Source organism: Heliangelus exortis, chromosome 3 (assembly GCF_036169615.1).
Source record: "Heliangelus exortis chromosome 3, bHelExo1.hap1, whole genome shotgun sequence".
In the NCBI taxonomy this organism is placed as follows: Eukaryota; Metazoa; Chordata; class Aves; order Apodiformes; family Trochilidae; genus Heliangelus; species Heliangelus exortis.
In genome coordinates, this window is record NC_092424.1 from 91,638,881 (window position 1) to 91,656,916 (window position 18,036).

Here is an 18,036-nt window from a genome sequence, read left to right on the forward strand (position 1 = left end):
AATGGGATGCTAGATCCACAGTGACCACTGGGAACAGTTCTGGACCTATGCTGGACTTTTGACCCATACTTGGGATTTTTCTGGAGGTAGTAACTGTGTTTGACATAGAAACAATATAGAAGCATATATTTAATGCTGTGCTCTAGTATATTATGAACTTAAGAGAGAGTTAGAATTAGGCAAAGTGTAAACAAGCACCATACAGGTAGTTTTTTTGTTGGCACCTTCAACCTTTGAAACATACAATTTGTAATTCAAATTTGAAGAAGCCTATAGTGTAAGTGCATCCTTTAGAAGAGACTTCCAGCAGCTGCTGAACACAGAAGCTATAACAAACCACATCTGTGAGAAAAAAAGGGAGGGATAGTTACCTATAGCTTTTTGTCCTGAAATTCCCCACCTTGATGTGTTGCATTAATGCAGCCCTGGCTTTAGACAGGGTTCTCCAAACCTGTCTTCAGATTAGCTGTGCTGTCATCTGCTGCAGGAGTGTAAGGTGGTGCCCAGCAGCATATACTGGCCTATGCTAGAGGTGAGAACCTGATCCCATTTTCCCAAATCTCATTTCCCATCTGCTCTGCCATCCTTGTGTCTGTTCACACGCACTTTGGGTGTTCTGTTTTGTTGGTTTGGTTTGATTTGGTTTCACCTGAAATGTAGATATTAAAGCTGAAACAGTTACTTTTCATGGAAACAAGGTAGGAAAATCATAGTTTATTTCATGTCTAACTAATAGCCATGTACACCCAGTTTCCAAAATGAATGCTATTCCATTAAGACATGGGATGAGTTGTGACACAGAAAGACAGCTGTATCTGGGGCTGCATCAAAAGAAGCATGACCAGCAGGTCAAGGGAGGGGATTCTCCCCCTCTAGTCCACTCTTGTGAGACCCTACCCAAAATACAGCATCCAGCTCTGGGGTCCCCAGCACCAGAAGGACATGGAGATGTTGGAGTAAGTACAGAGGAGGGTCACAAAGATGATCAGAAGGCTGGAGAACCTTCCCTATGGAGGCAGGCTGAGAGCTGGAGTTGTTCAGCCTGGAAAAGAGAAGGCTCCAAGACCTTATAGCAGCCCTCCAGCACCTAAAGGGGGCCTACAAGAAAGCTGGGGAGGAATACTTTACATGGGCAAATAGTGATAGGATGAGGGGGAATAGTTTCAAACTGAAAGAGGGTAGATTTATAGTTGATATTAAGAGAAATTCTTTACTGTGAGGGTGGTGAGACACTGGCACAGGTTGCCTGGAGAAATTGTGGGTGCCCCCTCCCTGGAAGTGTTCCAGGCCAGGTTGGATGGGGCTTTGAGCAACCTGGCTGAGTGGGAGGTGTCCCAGCTCATGACAGGGGAGCTTGGAGCTAGATGATCTTTAAGGTCCCTCCAACTCAAACCATTCCATGATTCTATGATTCTAAACTGCCCATGTATTTTTATACCAAGTTATGACTAAGTAAGTTTGATATTGGCAAATAATATTTCAAAGTAACTGAGCATAGTTATCACATATTTTGGATATTTTTTCTGTGCCATACAGCACTGAAAATAAAAGCCTGAGTTACTGCTAAATATCAAAGTAAGCCTGGAAACTTCAGTGGCTAGTCTTTAAATGGTTACTAAAACCCTAAAAGTGATCCAGAAAAAATCTATCATTTGCTTAGTGCTGCAAAGTCTCTTGCCTCTATATTTGGGTAAATAAATTACCCCAGTAATTCCAAGACAGCCACTTGACTAGATGGCCACCATAAAAACTTTGAGGCTGCCCACAGGGTACAGTCAAATCAGCAAACAGAAAGCTAAAGGCAGTCTCTGACTTGGATGTTTATTTTCAGGCACCTACCTCTTTAAGCTGGGCAGTGCCGGTTTACCAGCAATGGAAGATTATCTCTCTAATTGGGTAGGGCTGGAAACTCCCCCAGGATCTTAAGTTTAAATGCTCCCTGGAAACCTACCTGTGCTGGGTGGAGGCTGAGCTAAGGTCAGGAGGTAAGTACTTACCCCACCAATTGCCTTTACTTAAAAAGTTTGGGTGGCTGCTTTATAGTGAAGCTATTTCCAAATTTATTAGGGGATCTACTGAGATAGTAAGATCCCTGACCTCTTCAGTTCATTTGCCTCGCCAGAGGTATGGTTCAGTAGTTACTCGCCAGCTGGAAGTTGCAGGAGAGAGAAAGCAAGAGAAAGATGTTTTGTTTTGTTTTTTTTTTAAATTCAGGAAACAAATCCTGCAGTGCAGATCAGAGCTGAGCAAAGCAGCCATGAAACCACTCAGGAACAAAGTGTGGAAATGCAGAGGTGGGTGGGAGAACACAGGGCAACCCTCCTCCAGCACCAACGTGGTTCCTTTTGGGTTTGTGCAGGCCAGCAGGCCCATTTGGTACTCTTGAGCTCACAGCTCTGGGGCTGAAGGGCACTTCACAATGAATGTTGCTAAATATTTGTTAAGCCTAAAGGTGGTGTGTGTTTTGGCTGTAGTATAAATTCCTGGTGCAAACTAATTCTTCAGCGGTGTCTGAGCTAGTGCAGCAAAATGCTCCAGATGGTGTTGCCTTTTTGCTATAGGAATCAGGTTTTGCTTAGGTAAAATAGGAAGGTTTTCCATATGTGCTCTCCATATTTCCTAAGAGTCTTTGGTCGCTTCGCACCTATTCCAAGACTCAATTTCTTCAGCAGGAACAGGCAAACATATCTTCAGGAGTGAGCAAACAACAGAACAAGTTTAATATTCTTTCTACCTCGGTCTTCAGACTTTTTATTTAAAGGAAAAGCTTTGTTTACTGTAAGTTTCTGCACATTAGAAGCTGGGGCAATGTGTGTTGAAATGATATGGATGCAATGTATCTGAGAAGTATGATAAGGAAAGAGGCACTTGTTAGCTGATGTGAACTACATGGATAAACTGCACTGGTGTATAGTGAGAGCTAGTCACACAACATCCAGAAAAATAAAACCACCCTCTTGGAAGCAAAGCACTGTAATTAGTAACAGCTATTTGCACTTTAAACCTGGAGATTATATTTTTTTTTCTGTGTATTTGGATTATATTGTCTAAATTACCAAAAATATCCCTGTTTATTGTAGTAACATGGCTTGGTTCTTACTAGAATTGTTCAAGGGTAACCTCTCAATCTGGTCTTTAAACATATATACAAAATTGTAAGCATTTTACAAAATATGTACTTTAAGTACAGTTACAAAGCACTGTGATTTAAACACACCACTAGAGCATACTGAACCTGCTTCGAATGGGAAATGTCATGAGAAGTGTGACAGATGTAATGTTGCAGCTTCAGCTCTTAGCTCTGAGAAAACTGGGTTTGTCTGTAAAATTATTTTATAAAGCTGGCAGTCTTCTCAGGTTTCTGAGCCATCAGGACACAATAGGATACCAATTTTTAAGCTTTTTTTCTTCCAATTTTTAAGCTTTTTTTCTTCCAATTTTTAAGCTTTTTTTCTTCCAATCATTCTTGTATGATACTAAATTTTTTGTGAAGGGGGAATGCTAGTCCCATTGTTTTTAGTCATTAGGACAATGAAACACAGAGAAATTACAGCCTGGATTTGCTAACCCTTAGATTTCAGTGTCAGCACAAATGGTCCTGGGATACTTCTGGGTGCAACTGAAGCCAATGAAGCCAGGTTCCAGATCAGGCTTTGAGGGACACCTCAAGGTTGCCCTAAACAGCAAGGAAAAAGGCTGTAGCTATTCAATAGGACTGCCAAGGAAGCTCAGCCTGTTCCTATGATTAATCTTCCCTTTATTCTATTAACAATTCTTTTGCTTCTACTTGAGGGAAAAAGTGGATGGCAGTTTTGAAACTGCAAAATGGCTCTGACATCTGGCAAGCAAAGACAGATTTCAGCCTGCCATTAAAACATGTTTTCCTTTTCATCTTTTCAATGAGGATGATGGCAAGGAGGGTGGGTAATTTCCCTGAAGATGTGGTAGTTTTTACAGTGTCTTTGTATAATCACCTTAAAATGCAGTGAGGTTTCCCCTGTAGCTGAAGACTCACACCACTTGTTTAAACAAGTCTGGCTTTGCTTCTAATCATGATTACTACATCCCTAGTAGCACTGGAGAAGGCTTTACAGCTCTGCTCATCTTTCCTAGCACAGGCTGTGCAGTGTCACTGGTCAGCCTCGTTTTATGTTTTGAACCAGATGAACTTTATACTTCAACAGACATAGTGTGTGTGATTAAAGGCCTCTCTGCCCCCAAAACAATGACACTTTTATTCCAGCTTTATGAGATGCTGTTTCCTGCTTAGTATTTTCCAGGGAAGAAGGAGCCCAGAAGCATGTCAGGGAAGCCCAGGCTTACCTACTTGAATGGAAGAGGCCGAATGGAGCCTGTACGATGGCTGCTGGCAGCAGCAGGTGTGGAGGTTGGTTGACACTCTGTACAGCCTTCCAGACTGGTGTTTTCAACTGGCCTCAGTAAGAAACAACTTAACATGCATGTGAAGAATAACTGGATTCAAGAGGGTGGCTAAACTCATTTGCCAAGTGGCACTGCATGTTTGTAACTATCTTTTTCTGTGACTAGTATTTGGGATGCAAAGGCAGCAGAGCTTGGAGTTCATTAGAGCTACCGTCAGTTCCCTGAAGTAATTAGTCATAATGGGGATTTATTCAAAGGCCTTTAATTAATCTGACTTTTCCAGCTGTGCAAAACCACCTTAACTAGGTCTTAGTTTGCAGTTCCAGTATGTGAAGAGTGTGTTGCTGACTTCTGTGCCCTGTGGTGGGCTTAGAAATAGTGGGTTAGCATGTTCTTCCCTTGGTACTGGCTGCAACCTGTCTGCCTCCTGCAGACTGTCTGTTCTCTGTTGCTACCTGCACTTAGGTTATTTCTGAATGAACACTGAGGCAGAAGTAGCCAGGCTTTCCTGCTCCTTCCCAGCTGTGAGGATATGTGTGGGATCTTCAGGAAATCTGCAGCCAAACAGTGCAGCTGAAGACCTGGCCCACTCTCTTTTGCTTGCTTTGGTCATTTTGCACATGGTTATGTGCAGTGACTTAGAGAAGAAAAATGTTCAAATACAGCAATGTAGCACCATCTCCTTTTCCTTTTCTAGTTTGAAGAAGTTTTTCTGGAAACAAGAGAGCAGTACGAAAAGTTAATCAAAGGTAAGAATCCTGATGCCTGAGGCATAGTCTCTCAAAGACCTACTCAAATTTAGTTCACTTTGTGATTTAAAATTAGTTTACATAAACCAGTGCAAACTTGTAGGTGCACACTTAAAATCCAGTTTTAGTACCCTGTTATTTCCAGTACCAAACAACTGCTATAAGCTAAAAGCTACAGCTGCTGTGACTGCTGTAACACATTAAACAGGGCAAAAGTTCCTGTGTAATGCAACTCAATTAGCTGTGTTATTGAACTGTTAGCATGGTTCTTGGCACAGTTTTGGCTCAGGGAAAATAGCACTCTGCAAAACAATTCCTGGGCATCCATTGGGAATTGTCCCAGGCAAAGGGCCATTTCAGGATGTTATATGGATGGGATGACCATGCTCTATAGACAGAGAACTGAGTAGAATGAATGTGACCACGCTGTGCCAGCTGGCCTGAGCTGTTGCTGAGTTGATTAGTACAGACAAGTATAGATGTATGTACCTGTACTCAGTTCTAAACCTCAGTGAGACAAGCCTCTAAATGAAAGGCTGGTATGACACCAAAATCCCCAGGCAAGCCACTTTTCCTTTGCACTGGGCTCTGTGCAAACACCCATGTAACAGCCCTAAGCAGGATCAGCCATGAAGCTCCCCTCAGTCAAAGAGCAGGGAGCCAGCAGGACAACCTGTAAGAAGTCTGAGATGGTCACAGCAGCAAGACACGAAGGCTTCAAGTCAAGTCTGGGAGTGAGACCAGTTCCCAAACACCAGTGGGTAACCCCAGCCACTGCCCTTGACATTTATCCAGAGGAACCCTTCCTCAGTCACCCTGGAAAGGGAAGAGGTTGCTGCTGGAGTGGGGAAAATGTTGAGACTGTGAGGAGCACCAAAGAATGCACCTGCCCTGCAGAAACCTCAGCAGGAGGCTGAGCTTGCCAAGACAGACTAGAGGACTTAGAAGAGGACTTGGCTGCATTCTGGCTGCTTACTCAGAAACTAAAGGATGTGATTAAAGAAATTCTGAGGGGAAACAAATGAACAAAAATGAAAAAGAAGTGCTATCAAGATCAGAATTAAATTTGCAGGTTGAGCTGGCTGGGAATCTGACAGCATAGGAGGACAGTGCAGTGGCACCAGATAGAGCTCTTAATATGATAGCTCAGGTACTGGAAGCCCAAATCTGAATTTCTTTCACAGGGCTGGTTAATCCAGACAGAGTTCATAGAGTGCCCTGTATAGAGTGTCCAAGCTTATCCATATCCAGAGAGAATAATTAATAGTGATGAAATGGATAGGGAAGTTATATAAAGAAGATCAAGGTGTTTTATGTATGTGTATTGTGCTTAAGAGGGTGAGAACACAAAGAAAAAGGTGGAGATCAATGTGATGGATTGAAGAAATACAAATTAATCATCCTGATATAGAGACCTCTAGAATGCTGCCAGTCATGCAAGGCAGGACTGAACAGGAATAATCCTACATTCACTCTTTCTCTTTCTTTTTTTTTTTTTTTCCTTTACATACAAACATGTTTTTTGCCAGAGTATCCTTTGTTTAGATGCCATCACACTGTTAGGATGGTCCAGGCATGCCTTGTGCCCATGCCAGCTGACTCAGCAGTGTCCCAGATGAAGCCTGGGCTAAGGACTGTTCTCAAAAGGCAGCTTTCAAACAGCTGTTTTGGCCACACCTGTACCAGTTGGGTCTGCAGGATGATCACCTTGGCTCGATCTGTGCAGCCACAGGTTGCCCAAGTTGCTACCTGGCTGTCAGGAAGCTCTGTTTTTCAGTGACAAATGGTAGGCCTAGATGATTGTTTTTAAACAGATGCTCCACAGACCACCTCCTGACAGCACAATCCAATCCACAAAATGACTGGCAAGCTGCTTTTCATTCCACATATATATTCTATACAGTGGCTATGCAGAGTGATTCTCACTACAAAGCAAGGAGAAGGAGTCTGCTACTGGTCTTCAGAGAAATCTGTTTTCTGTGGATAACTGCATTCAGTTCCCTCATGTTCTCCAAGATCAGAAATCAGATTTTATTTTTTGCTTCATGACTTTCTGTTGAAGACTATCCTTGCAGATCTGTTAGTGTCCCCATTCTATGGTGTTTCTGCTAGATAGATACCAAGTAATATTTCTTCCTTAAGCTGCAGAGGTGTATTCTGATGTGAGGACATGCAGTCTTTCTGTGACTGTTTACATGAAACAAACACAAACTATTCCTTGCTGTTGAGAACTACTCTTTAAATTCAAACTTGAAAATAATTATATAGAATGAGTGAAAAAAAATTTGTTAAATATAGACCGGCAAAATATTTTATAGCTCTGTAGAGAAAAAAAGCAAATAGACATGCCAGTTAAATTGAATCCTTATAACTAAATCCTTATAACTAAAAGAAGGATACAGTGAATGGATTAAAACTGATCAATTAAAACAAATTGGTTTTAAGCAGAGCAAAGTGGCAGCTGCCTAGCTGGATTTGGAGTTTTGCTGCCATTTTAACAGGGTAGGATTGCTCTCTGGCTGGCCTTTAAGTGTAAATGGAGGAGGGATTAATTCCAAAGACTGAATTAGTCCCGCAGAAAACTGGGTTTGGCTGACTTTGCTGTGTTGGATCTCCATGCTCATTTAATTCCCAGAGCTGTCTCACACAGATTCCACTCTCAGCACCAGGAGAAAACAGGGCTACAAAGGTGCATCTCAATAGGCTTAAATTGCTGTGGAATGACACGGAGGGTAGGTCTGTAATGAACATCCATGGGGACTTTGAAACTTTTGGCCCTGGAGTGACCGTGTAAAGCTTACTGAAAAACTTCTGCCACAGTCCTTGCCTCTAACTCAGTAGCTTCATGATGGTTGAAGTGGCCAGATCTCTTCCGTTGTCCCAGCACCTCAGTCTTGCTGGCCACACTATCCCTCTCATTCTTTCTGCTCACTGATATATGTCCCTGACAGGGAAGAGATCTGCATTTAAAAGAAAAAAAAAACCACCAAAAAAGAATATTGAAGTTCAGATTTAACACATATCTTTATTCTCCTTCAATCCCTTGGGTTGCAAGTGCTGATTAAGGCTTTTCCTGCTGGCATCCGGATGGGTCTTGAAGGGCAAAGGGGAGGTGGTGCCAGGTCCTATGAGCCAGTGAGCTTTGGCAATGCTATAAAGCAAGGGACCCAGCTACACTGGGATCACCTAGCTACAAAAGTCTGATGCAGTCTACTCAGTATTTGATCTTTCTCACTGTGTTAGTTTACTGAACAGAGTTTTACAGTTAGGGAAAGACCTAGATGGTCTCCTACACTGCAAAATAAATATTGCCAGTCTCTTGCTCTTCTGTAATCCTAGCCATCTAGAAGGAACTAACAAGCTTTCCCTCAACTTTCCACCCTAGATGGAGTCTTGATGTTCCAGCAAGTGCCCCTGGTTGAGATTGATGGGATGAAGATGGTGCAAACCAGAGCTATCCTCAGCTACATAGCAGGGAAATACAATCTCTATGGGAAAGACTTGAAGGAGAGAGCCCTGTACTGCAACACCTTCTTTCACTTTATGAGCAATCTGTTATTTGACATGTGCATTATAAATAACAAATTCAATCCTGTAAATCCAGTAGAAAGGCATGAGAAAGCCTAGCACAATAAAAGCAAAAATTGTAGCCTTTGCTTAGGTTTTAACCACTTCTTATGAAATGCTGCTGAGCAGAAACAGCCTTTTAGTCCTTTGAAAACATATTTAGCTTTATTTTATGTTTAGCCTTGGCTGTGGCATTTTGCACTATGGTAGTGATACAAAATTTCAATAGGTTGCCTTAGTTAATTGAAAAACTGACTAATTAATTTCTGTGCTCTCTTCTACTGCCTTTCCCCCCCCTCCAATAGGATTGACATGTATGTGGAAGGAATATCAGATCTGATGCATATGATTTTGATGTTTCCTTTCTCTCCACCTGATGCAAAGGAGAAAAATATTGACTTAATTAAGGACAGGGCAACTAGCAGGTACTTCCCAGTCTTTGAAAAGGTAAGTGACAGGTAGGGTGTATCTATAAAACTTCTATTTACAATTATCAAAAAGTTGCCCCAAAACAAGAACACATTTGTAGTGCAGGTCAACTCCAAATCCTCAGTTTTCTTGGCTGTCATAGAAGGGGAAATAATGCAGCACATTTTCTCTGTTTGTTGACGTGTGTTGTCAGGGCTGTGGTATTTGAACATCCACACAGCAAACAAAGCAATATGTTCTCAGCTACACAGCAAAGATTCTCACTAAAGTGAAAGCAACTATCTATGATTGATTTTTTTTTTTTACTCCTTGAAGGAATAGTTTCACACTTACGTTTTTTTTTTTTTTTTAAAGCACACCTCTCTGCTATACCTGATTTCAGCTGGAATATTTTAATTAGAAAAATGAAACAGTCCTTTGCAAATGAGTCAAAGATTAGGAGTACTTTAGAAAAATAACAGAGATTGCTGCATATCCAACTTGCAAAAACAACAAACCAAACCCATATGACTCAGGCATCTGGCAACTTCTCTCACTTTTGTAACCTTCATCTACTTTTGGTGGAAAACAATAATGAATCTGAGAGGTTCTTACGACTGTGACTGTTTATTCCCAAAGGAAGGATTTTCTCTGGTTAACTATTGTAATTCTGCATTTTTGTTACCTGGTAACAACAGTGGATGTAATTGTAAATGAAATATCTAAATGGCAATGCTAAGTTCTCCAAATTCCTCCATTATGCCTATTTCTAATTTTGTGACCCTTGTCAGTCTACTTAAGCGTGTGGTTTTGTCCCTGTTCCCAGTGCTTATCATGCACCATGGCCAAGGGGACAGCGTTTTCAGTCTGTGTATTAAAAATGTTGAGGGTTGTATTTTTTCCCACAAAATAATGAAGTGATTTAGGCTCACAGCTTCCAGCTGATAGCTCCACCCTGAAATTTCAGATGTAATTGCTGTTCAGTTCTGCATCTGTGCTGTGAGGCTGACAGCCATCATGTGTCCTGGTTTTATCTTCAGCCCATGCTCTTTTATTCTACAGGTTTTGAAACAACATGGTCAAGACTTTCTTGTGGGCAACAAATTCAGCTGGGCAGATGTTCAGCTAACTGAAGTAATTTTAGCAGTGGAGGAGAAAATACCTGCTGTGTTGTCAGAGTTTCCTCAGCTGCAGGTAAGTTTGTTACTTACTGAGCAGGCCTGTACTCAGGAGCATGAGGGCAATGCTGAAGTGGGCATCTCTCCACATAGTGTAAATCACAAGCCTGGGTTCTTCAGGCCCATGAAGACCATCACTGTCATATATTTGCTTAGCATCAAGCATTTGCTTTGCACACAAGCAAACTGATTTAGTTGGTTTGTAAGACACTGTGCTCCTGATTAACCTGAGGTATATGCCTACTCAAGATAAATTAATTTGTGTCACCCCAAAGAAGTCACTGATCTATGCTGCCCTGTTTTCATTTTCTTTCTGCCAGCAGATGCTATCAAATACCAGAAAACAAGTCTGTGATACAGGTTGACACCTGCATAAGGCTGTATATTGCCTTATACAGGTACATATTATATATTTATATGTAATATATGTTATATATATAATACATATATATTATACAGGTAAATATTATATATTATATATAAATATATAATACATACCCGTATAAGTCACTATATAAGGCAAAGTGTGCCGTTTTCTGTACTGGCTGGTATTACAATTTTGGGATCCCAGTAACCTCTTCACGTCTGCCCTCCACAGTATGACAAGAAACTCAAGCATTAAGTGTGCACTTAGCATTAAGCCACAGTTTTCTCTGGAGACACTGAAAACCCACCTGGATGCAACCCTGTGGAATGTGCTGTAGAAAATCCTGCTTTAGCAGGGGGATTGGACTAGGTGATCTCCAGAGGTCCCTTCCAACTCAGAAGCCTCCAGGCATGCAGCATGCTGGAGAGCACAATGCATCTGTAAGCCTGGGGCACAACCTGCAGGAGTCATTAAGAGCTGAGATACAGGGGACCCAAATAATTTGTGACTGGAAAAAAGTAGATAGGGTTCAGTAGTCCTCCTATGTGCCTGTAATCATGGTAATAAGGCAGTGTAGGCAATGCAAATTTGGGCTGAGGATGCTAGGTTTGAGGTCATGTTTCTTTGTGCTTACAAACTGTTATTTTGAGGGGTGCAAAGTGTTTGGCTGTATAACCATTAACAAATGAAACATCCCAGCACCAGACTATCACGGTTAGGTTTTCTGCTTGGAAATGATGAGAAAAAGAGCTTTGGGGTTTTGTTTTTTTTTTTTTTTTTTTTTTTTTTTTTTTGTTTTGTTTTTGTTTTTTTTTAAATCCTTAACACTAAGAATTTAAGTCTGAATTTAGTACGCCAGAATGAGGCATTTCAACTACAAAGTGGGAAGTAATGTGTGTCAGATTTTATCCTGCATAAAGTTTTGCAGCTCTGGTAATTCTTGCCTCTAGCTCCTATCTTCTAAGAAGGTATAATCTCCACTAGGCATGGACACAGTTCTGTTGAAGCCATGCCTTGAATTATGGAAAGATAGCTTCACTGCCAGAAGGGGAAAAGTTTCTAAAACTAGTGGTTTTTTATTTCATAACTTGCTTTTCTTGCTGCTTCTTGTATTTCTCCCTTATCCTTCCAGTGCCTGTGAGGAAGAGAAAATCACACTCATAAATCTGTCATTGTGCTCTGAAGCTTCTCTCCCTTAGCCCCATTGTTAGAAGAGGTTCTTGTGTATCTAAATCTCCAGCTGCATCAGTGAACCCTCTCTGACTGTCTGTACAATATGCCTCAGGATCCTTGACTCAGTTGCCCTAGGCCAGGCATATCTTGCCACCTGAGATGTCCAGCTCTTCCCTAATCCTAGTCCTAACCTCCAGCCACTGCTCCAGAAGGGAACAGGTCTCCCTGAGGAGCTATCTGCCAGCCCTATGGAGATGTTTTGTCTGACCTAGGCTACAATGCAGTATGAGGAGCTTCTACTGAACAACTGAGTTGAGACAAAGATGCTTCCAGACATTCAGCCACTTCACATTCACACACTCAGCCCTAGAACTGAGGGGACAGTGGGACAACAGTGGCCATGCCAGGTGCCAACAGAGCTTGGCTACTTACATTCTATAGTAAAAGTGGAAGTCATGTTAATATGTATTGTGGTTTACCCACACAGTAGTTTGCACCATCAGACCCAACAATGAAAAGAAAAAAAGTCATGGGCTGGGTTAATATATTCCTGCCTTCAAAAGTGTCCCCTGGTACTCCTGGATGTTGAATTTGTGACTTCAGTTTCCCTCAGGCAGCAGAAATCGGTTGTGTGCTCTGCCACTGCCTTCATTGGTAAGAACAGGCTTTTTGCAGCTGCTGGATCCTCCTGTTGGACAGGGGTTGGCATGGGTCTGAATGAGTGCTAGGAGCTCTTCCAGCAGTTGTGCTGTGCAGAGAGCATGGTTTGCTGCTGAAGTAGCTGGAATTTCTCTTACGTGGTCATTTTTGTTTTTCAGGCTTTTAAAGTAAGAATGACCAATATGCCTACAATTAAGAAGTTCCTGCAGCCTGGCAGCCCAAGGAAACCCCCACCAGATGATCATTATATAGAAACTGTGCTTAAGATTTTTAAGTTATAAGTGCCTTGAGACCTTCAGTAATACTGAATCCTCTACACCCCTCAAAGAACAAAACCAAACCAAAACAAAAAACCAACAAACTAAAGGAAGTAGGAAGCTCAGGAAACTAGCATTATTGTACTTAAAAATGATGATTAAAAAATAATAAAGCATTTTGATTACTCTGGCAATGTGACAGTAGGTTTGTCTTTTATTGATACAAAATATTTGACAAAACATTAAGAAGTTTCCATTAGTTTCTTCTTAATGTGATTCTTCCAGGCATCCCAAGTCCATTGTTGCCCATGCAGTGGGCACTCAAGTGAGGGGGGCACTCAAGTTTCAATATTTGTTCATGCTTCTTTCTGTGTATTTGTCTGCCATTCTGGGGGACTCAGCTGATTCCTCATCCCAGTTCTGGACCCCGAGGGCCAGCTGCATCTTTATCCCAGTATAAGCAGCAGCACCAGGCTCCATTCATTCCCTGTCTCTGAGGCCATATACACACTACTGAACTCTGTTATTTACCCAGACCTGTGTAGTCGCATCCAAATGTGGGTCCTGGCCTGGCACAGCTGTGGCTGGGAGGCAGAGGGGGAGAGCAGCAGGCATGGGGCAATCACCCCTGAGTGAGCTGCTGTCAGCTCGGTTATACAGGCAGCACCTTCCAGTGGTGCTGCCCTGGCACTGCCTCGTGTCTGGTGTGATGTTTGGAGAACTCCAAAAAAGGTTTTCCTGGGCCTGAGCTGGCACTTTGCACAGAGCGAAATATGGGCAGTCCAGGGGTGCTGCTGCTGCTGCTTCGGTGGCCCTGTGAAGCACAACCTGCCCTGGGGGGACCAGTGACACCGAGGCTGTCACAGCTCCTCCCAGCCAGAGGTGTCTGCAGGGGGGCAGGCAATTCACATTGCAGCAACAGGGCAGGTAGGAGTGGGGTCACAGAGCAGCACAGCTTTCATTAAAGGTGTAATTCAGTTGCCTAAATGTCTCTTACCAGTGGCTCAAACGGTGGTAAGCTAACTAATCATTTAGTGAGTTGTGATCACTATCTCTATCCTAAAAAAATATTTAAGTTTTCTTGGAAAGTGACTTTGGTCCAATGTGAGCACTGGAGAATGTGCCACCCATGAGACTCACGAGTCTGATGTCAGGGTCAGCTCAGGCTGAAGGGAGGAATGGACCTGCATTTCTTTCACCCTGGGCTGCTGCTGCAAATCCTGAGCCACTGGGCACAGCAGTGACAGCCACTGCAGTTGGTGTCAGCACCTGGCTCCACACCACTGGCAATCCTGTTTGGTGGTGACTACCAAAGCCTCTGGCTGCTGCAGGAGGTCTTGGAAATATCTTCTCTGGAATTGGCTCCTCACTCAGCCGGTGTGCCAGCACAGGGATCTGTGGTTGCCTGCTTCACCCTCACCAGGTGATCTGAGCCATGATTCCCCATGTGCTCCCATGTGCTCAGCTGTGTGATACCAGCCTCCTTTGTCACTCTCATCATGGGATCCCTAGGCAGTGAAAGCAGCACATCTCAAGCAGTTACTGGAAGAAGTTGCTTTTACTTTTTAGAAGTTGCACCATCTTTAAATTAAGGCCTATGGGTGAACTGGATTTTTAAAGATGTCTCCACAAAGTTTTTCTTGCAAACCTGATTATTTTTCTTTATAAATCAGTTATTTATGTATGATCTTACAAGTATTTCAGATGCTCAGTGTTTCTTGAGAATGAAGTATCGCAGAAGAAACACACAATCTGTTTTTCACTCCTGAATTTCCAACAGCTCCTGGAGGAACAGCGAACAGAGTTAAATGGCACCTCTCAGTCTTGGGCAGTGAGGACCTGCAGGCCAGATGTCATTGGCCAATGTACCTGTGTGTTGGCTGATGAAAAGAAAAGATTCTAAAAATAAGGTTTTCAGGTGTGAAATGCTATGGAAGTCCTAATATTGCCTGCCTGTCAATGGCATGATACCACCCATTCTTACATACTGACTTCTCTCCATGGGGAGAGAATCACATCAAGAAAGCGGAAAGGTCCAGGGGATGGAAGTGTGTGAGGGAAAATAGGAAATAGTCACAGGTAAGTGAGACAGTTTGGGATTTGGCAAGGAGTCACAAAGTAAGATTACAAACTAAGCCAGAGTCAGAAAGGAAGCCAACTGGAGGGAAGTAGAAGGCAATCTAAAAGCTTAGCATGGTTTTGGTTGGAGAATTATCTCTAAAAGCAATGGTAAGCAAGTGACACACTGTTCACAGCCTTCTCTTTCTCTGCCTCACAGGAAGGTAGCAGGAGCTGCTGATGTGAGCCAAAGAAATTTGTTCACAAATTTCCACAGTCACAGCATTGGTTTTGTTTGGCTTGGGCAAGGTCTTGGGATTGTTACTCAAAATGTCATGTAAGGAACTCCTGGCAAAAATACATCCTGGTAAAAAAATTCAAGCTCAGTAGCACTGAGAACTGCTGCCAGCTTCTAGGTAATCCACTTGCTCTTCAAAATATTTGGGAGCCTCTCAAATACCCAAGACAAGTGTTAAGTCAGCATGAGGATCACTGGAGAAAAGAGCATTTTCTTTCTTTCAATTTCCCTCTTTCCCCCCTGCTGATACAATAAAGCACAACAGTTTGTGTGTGCACCTATTTGCCTTGCAAGTACATTTTAAATATTGGCTCATGGTTTTGAACACAGGCCCAACCCAAATTAACATAATCTGATATGTTTTATGTAGAGGGAAAAGTTCAGAAAGCCTAGTGACAAAAAACATTTATGGTAGCACCATAAAATGCCTCTCCCCTGTAGCTAGTGCAAGAAAAAAAAAAATAACACCACAGGAGCAAAACCTGGCTTCTTATGTCCTGATCCGAGGGGTTAAGCACTTTCAGGCCTGAAGACCTTCCATTAAATCACAGTGTCCAAAATGGCCAAAAAAAAAAAAAAAAAAAAAAAAAAAATTATACTGCCTACTATAATGTAGCCACACTGGGAGATAATGTATATTATAAAAGAGAGGGTGACTGGTTTTACCTCTAGCATTCCCTGAAAACAGCATAATACTACATAACAGCAAAATACAGCCTCTATGGGAAGGACCTGAAGGAGAGAGCCCTGTACTGTAACAGTTCCACCTTTAGAGTTCAGTTAATACTACGCCACTCTGTAAAAAGAATATTTCAGATCACAGTTAAATTCAGGGTGACACTGCAGATTTTCATGCAGCACGTGTTGACCATGACTGCCTGTGATGTTCACAACAGCAATAACCAGGTAGATAAGAGAGGTAGCATGGTGCAAGGGCATTCATCAATATCAAAGGTTGATGCAGTCATCAGAAGAGAGCAGCCAGGAGAGCAGAGGGTAGACTGTCTTACTGATGCTGCTTTTCATTTTCTCTTGCATTTGTCAGCAGCAAGCATTTAAGCATCAGATTGAGGGGAATGTCTTTGAGGGAAACAAAAAAACCTCTCTCTTATAACCAGGAATTAGAATTAGTTTCTTGAAGGTAAGGGCTCTCAGGCTACATTGTGTAGAACCAGCCAAAAAGTTTTAATGGCCACTGTTCAGTCAGGACAACTGATTTAAACTGGCTGAGAAATATGGAGGAATGGGAGAGTGAAGAAAAAATTAAAGATCAAATCAAAATCACATATCCTTAGTACTTGTAGCTGATCTCGGTTATTGCCACTTTCTGTCACTATAGCCACAAAACCATAATATGATGAAGTAGATTCTCCTGCAGGGTGTAGAATCCCCAAAAGAATATTTGTCTCAAAACAGCCACTCTGACAAAGTGGACACTGTGCCCAGGTGGAGGCCTCATTCGACAGCCACCTGGACTCTGTTCTCTCAAGGAGAGACCCCCATGTGTGTAACCACCCTGATAAACAGGGCCCTATTCTCACAGGAGCAGCCCCTCCTTCAGGGGTTATCCCAATAAGCTGAACACTGTCCGTGCAAGGGGAGCTCTGTTTGATGGCCACCCTGACAGGCAGGACACTGTCCTTATTCCATAAGGGACAGGAGCAGGCAAGCTGTATCCTGCGGGGGCAGAGTGGCATCTTGCTGTATATCTCCAATAGGGTAAGAAATGTCAGTGTTGGGTTAAATCCTCTCCTGGAGATTTCTACCTCTCTCCCTTAACCACAAGGGAAAGCTGAAGGAAATGTCTTCATCTAAACTTTTAACTGCACCAGTTGAGACAGCATCCATCTACCTTTTGCTGGCTTTGGTTAGGGTGTCTGTAGCTGTAGCTCAAGAGCATAGTGAGGGTTTCCTCCTTCGTGAATTTAGACTCATTTAAAGACCAGACAACTAGACTAGATGCAGGTGTCTACAAATTTAGGTGAGATGAGTTTTCCCAAGCTGTCCATGCTGTGATTAGCTTTCATGCTTGAACTCATGTTTTCTTACCTTGCAGTCTGGATGTCAGAGCCTTTTAGGAGTAGTCACTAAACCTGGGATATCTCCTAGGGTTTATCTTGGCCAGGCCTACAAATGGTTCGTCCAGCCAAGCTACCAAAGACTCACTGCCAGGCACTTGTATGTGCTTGGAAATCTTCAGTCTCCCACATTATCCTAGATTTTGGGTCCAGTCCATCTGTCCAACAGTGTTTCCAGCAGTGGAGTTTGATCTTTTAATTTAAAAAAAGCCTGCACTAACAGCAAGTGTCAGAACTTCCAGAAGCCTGGAGAGGAAAGCAGTTACAAGCAAGCAAATAAAACACTCTTATGCAGAGTTATGTTTAATTATAAAATATGAAAAAAATATTTTAGTTGGATGTTAACAGAAAACAAAGTGAGGGCAACATCACATAACTGCAGTGGTACCAAGAGCGGGTACCACTCCTGCTGCACTTAGCGGGGTTACCTGGGGCTCTCCATGGCACCCCCTCAGGGCTGCCCATCATGCTGTGCCACATGTCACAGCAGCTGGAGGCCAGCAGACACCCTGGAATATGCACCGTGGTGTAGACACCTCTGTGTATGTGGCTGAGCCCTGCTGCAGGCTTTCGGAGGCTGGAAAGAAGAACCTGACAAAGTGTAAGAAGGGGACAGAAGGAAATAAGAAAGGAAAGAGCCTGAACCAGGAGGTGGAGGCTCCAGGCTGTGTTGCCAGTGAGTAGATCCCTTCTTTGAAGGCTGTCTGTCTTCACAAGCCTTATAGGGTACAGAGTGTTCCTTTTGGGGACTAGGCAGCTCCTAAAAGACAGGACATTGCAGTGGTGACCATTTTTAAGCTTTGCTCTTCTTAAACAATTAAGCTTATTTTACTGGCAAGCATAGAACATGCTGGTCTAAG

General features: G+C 42.7%; 1 protein-coding gene across 2 annotated transcripts; it reads left to right on the top strand.

The window, feature by feature from the left end:
* Positions 1-1,808: 1,808 nt before the first annotated feature.
* On the top strand, positions 1,809-12,936 carry LOC139795138 (glutathione S-transferase A4-like). Of its 2 annotated transcripts, none has more exons than XM_071741751.1 (7): positions 1,809-1,985; positions 4,271-4,387; positions 5,081-5,132; positions 8,518-8,650; positions 9,005-9,146; positions 10,170-10,301; positions 12,644-12,936. In XM_071741751.1, the coding sequence occupies exons 2-7, from the start codon at positions 4,301-4,303 to the stop codon at positions 12,764-12,766; spliced, it is 669 nt and encodes a 222-aa protein (XP_071597852.1). In that variant the 5' UTR covers positions 1,809-1,985; positions 4,271-4,300; the 3' UTR covers positions 12,767-12,936. The 2 variants fall into 2 exon arrangements, with proteins under 2 accessions (XP_071597852.1, XP_071597851.1); XM_071741750.1 differs by lacking the exon at positions 1,809-1,985 and adding an exon at positions 2,271-2,294.
* Positions 12,937-18,036: the final 5,100 nt, after the last annotated feature.